The 3,085-nt window shown below is 39.1% G+C and overlaps 1 protein-coding gene across 1 annotated transcript; it reads right to left on the bottom strand.

Annotated features, from left to right (window-relative positions):
- Positions 1-530: 530 nt before the first annotated feature.
- Positions 531-2,845, bottom strand: LOC114194863 (probable LRR receptor-like serine/threonine-protein kinase RKF3). Its single transcript, XM_028085272.1, has one exon. The coding sequence runs from the start codon at positions 2,585-2,587 to the stop codon at positions 902-904; it is 1,686 nt and encodes a 561-aa protein (XP_027941073.1). The 5' UTR covers positions 2,588-2,845; the 3' UTR covers positions 531-901.
- Between the last annotated feature and the right edge of the window lie 240 nt (positions 2,846-3,085).

Genomic DNA, 3,085 nt, shown 5'->3' with positions numbered 1-3,085 from the left:
TTTGAATTATTTGGTTACTTCCATGATTGATTGATTTACTTTTAAAGCTTAAAGTATAATATTATGCATGTTTTAAAGGATGTAATGAGACTGAAATTGATGTATTGGTATAAAATGATGCATGACTCGATTGGTTGGTTGTGCATTGGCATGAGATAAATTTTAGCTTAAAAAGAATACTATAATTAGAGTATCATAGTATTCGTACCCGCCTCGTTAACATGTGAGTATAAAAAATACCCGTTCCTGTTGAAGTGTAAAACAGCTTAAAAAGAATACAACAAATTTTAGCTTACAAGTTTTTCTATAACATTATTTTTTTTCTCATCAATTAGTTCTTCCATGCCTAAATTACAGAAAAGGGAAAGCAGGTGAAATACGACCGTAAAATAAAAGAAAAATAAATTCATCGTTATTTAAACCTTTTTGCATATATCATTTGTCAGTTAATATTTTCTGACAATTCACATCATCACTTAATAATTATTCTTAAGAAAAAAAAGCTAAAATCATAATTAATGAGGCAATAATTGAATTAAGATAGATTTCAAACTTGCTCAGAAGTAAATACCCCACAACTTTAGATCCCAAAGGATCAAGACCAAAAACATCCTAAGAACTCAAATTTTCTAATCCATCCCCCTTTCATCCAAATTCAGAGGATGAAAAATGTTACTAAACAACAGTATTGAATGATGATGTTCCATCATATTCTATATTCTTTTCTGCATATCTAAATAATAGAACACAGTCCCCTCTATGCTATTACACCATTTACAATAGAAATCAACTCAGATTAACCAGGTCTCAATGGCCACTTCCTTGCTTAAAATAGGAATGTGAAAACTTTACAATGTGCTGCTAAGCTAACTGGTTGAATCAGCTCTGAATCTCCCATTTACTACACAGATTTCTCAGTATGAATCCTCCCAGCAATACAAGACAGTGGCTGTTCAATTAATGAGGACACTGATTCCTCCGTCTCTAACATTTTAACAACCTGGTCCATCGTTGGCCTAGCATATAGTTGTGGATGACAACATAGTACAGCAACAAAAACATACTTCTCAAGAATGTCTACTGGACCAAGTTCTGGCATAGCATCTTCAATAACATCCAAAGCTCTACCATTCCTAACCAATGACCAAGCAAAGTCAGTGACTGCAGAGGGTTTCCCATCAGTGTCAATTTGAAGAGCCCTTTTCCCACTCAAAAGCTCAAGAAGCACAACCCCAAAACTGAACACATCACTTCTCTCAGTTAACTGTCCATACAAAGCATACTCAGGTGCAACATACCCCATGGTTCCAGCCACTCTAGTGCTCATATGCGTCATTCCCTCAGGTTTGAACTTCGCTAACCCAAAATCTGCTACTTTCGCTTCAAATTTGCGGTCCAGAAGTATGTTACTAGCTTTAATATCCCTATGGATGATGGAAGGTTGAGCCCCGTAGTGCAAATAAGCCAACCCCCTAGCAGTGCCTAGAGCAATCTTTTGACGAATTGGCCAACTCAGTTTCTGCTTAGCAGAACCAAATAAATGATCATGAACGCTCCCATTCTCCATCAAATCAGTGACGATAATCCTCTGGTGGCCCTCTAAATTAGTAGTGGCAGTACAATATCCTCTTAAGGCAACAAGGTTCACATGCCTAACGCTCGCAATAACCTCAACTTCATGAGTGAAGCTAGGATCCCCAGCAACAGAACAATTCTTAAACCTTTTCAATGCAACCTGAGTCCCATCAAACAGAACCCCTCTATAAACATTCCCATAAGCCCCCTTCCCAATTATGTTATCGCCGGAGAAATTCCTTGTAGCCTTTTTAATCTCATCAAAACTGAACCTAATCAAAGTAGTACTCTGGTTCATAGAATCCAACCCAGAACCCAAACCCATCTCAGTTTTACAAATATCCTTCTTCTTCTGCTTCAATCTAAAGTAAGCCCAGACAACACCAAAGACCAACAAGAAGAAGGCCAGCGTACAAAAAACCGCAATAAGAATGGTTCGACGACGCTTACCAGAAGGAAAACCAACGTTGAACAGACACTCAGCAGTTCCGGGGTGTTGCAGGTCGGAGAAGGAAGCAGCATAGATAGAAGCAATAGTCTTGCAATCAGTGGTATTGTCCGGGAGGAGGGAATCCAAGTTGGACAAAGCGTTGGTGCAGAGAGTACAAGATGCGGCACTGTTGAGAGATTGGTTACAAGTATTCCGTATGGGTTGAAGAGCTGAGAGAGGAAAATGGTGTTCGAATTGGGATTGGTTGGTGATGTTGTTGCAGGAGAGGGAAAGGGAAGAGGAATGGAGGTTGCAGGAGGAACGAATGTCGTATTGGCGGGTGTGATTCTGGAGAGCGATCCAGCAGGAGAAGGAGGCGTTGGAAGGAGGGAAGAAACCGGTGCGGTGGAGGTAATCGGATTGAAGAATACGAAGGGATTTGAAGATGTAACCGCACCACCGTGCCTTGGAGTCCGATGAGGATCTCGAATGGAGGAGGCTGATGTTGAGAGGACAGGAATCGGAGAGGGAAAGCGCAGGGAGAGCGAGGAAGATTGTGACAAGGATCGGGAACAGTGGCATTGAGAACTTGTGTCTGTGTAACAGCAACCTTTGAGTTTTAGAGCATGATACAGTGTTGTTTGTTGCTTCTGTTGTACTATGATATACACGAGTGAAGAGGTTGTTTAGTTCACAAATGGTGAGTTTCTTCCTAATTCCTTTTCTCCAACCAAGAAGAAAAGGAACATTGAAAAACCCCAGTTTCACAACACTTTCCAAGAACTCGAGCTACCTTTTCAGTCAACAATGTATTTCCGAGGTGGGACCATATTTAAACTAGTTCTCTCTTCGTAGCTTCTGTTTTTCTCAAACATATGCTTCTCTTTTCCACGCGTGATAATGTGAACCATGTAACCCATTTCTTTGTTTTGAATTCCACACTACTGAGAAAAGGAAGTGACGTTATTTAATTTAAATAAATCAGAGTAAAAAATTAATAGAGATAGATGAAAATTTTGTGGTATAATTAATTAATATATTATATACATATTGATAGATATAGACAAAATTGTTGTTATT

Source organism: Vigna unguiculata, chromosome 1, assembly GCF_004118075.2.
Source record: "Vigna unguiculata cultivar IT97K-499-35 chromosome 1, ASM411807v1, whole genome shotgun sequence".
Taxonomy (NCBI): Eukaryota; Viridiplantae; Streptophyta; class Magnoliopsida; order Fabales; family Fabaceae; genus Vigna; species Vigna unguiculata.
This window is presented reverse-complemented; position numbering and strand designations above follow the sequence as displayed.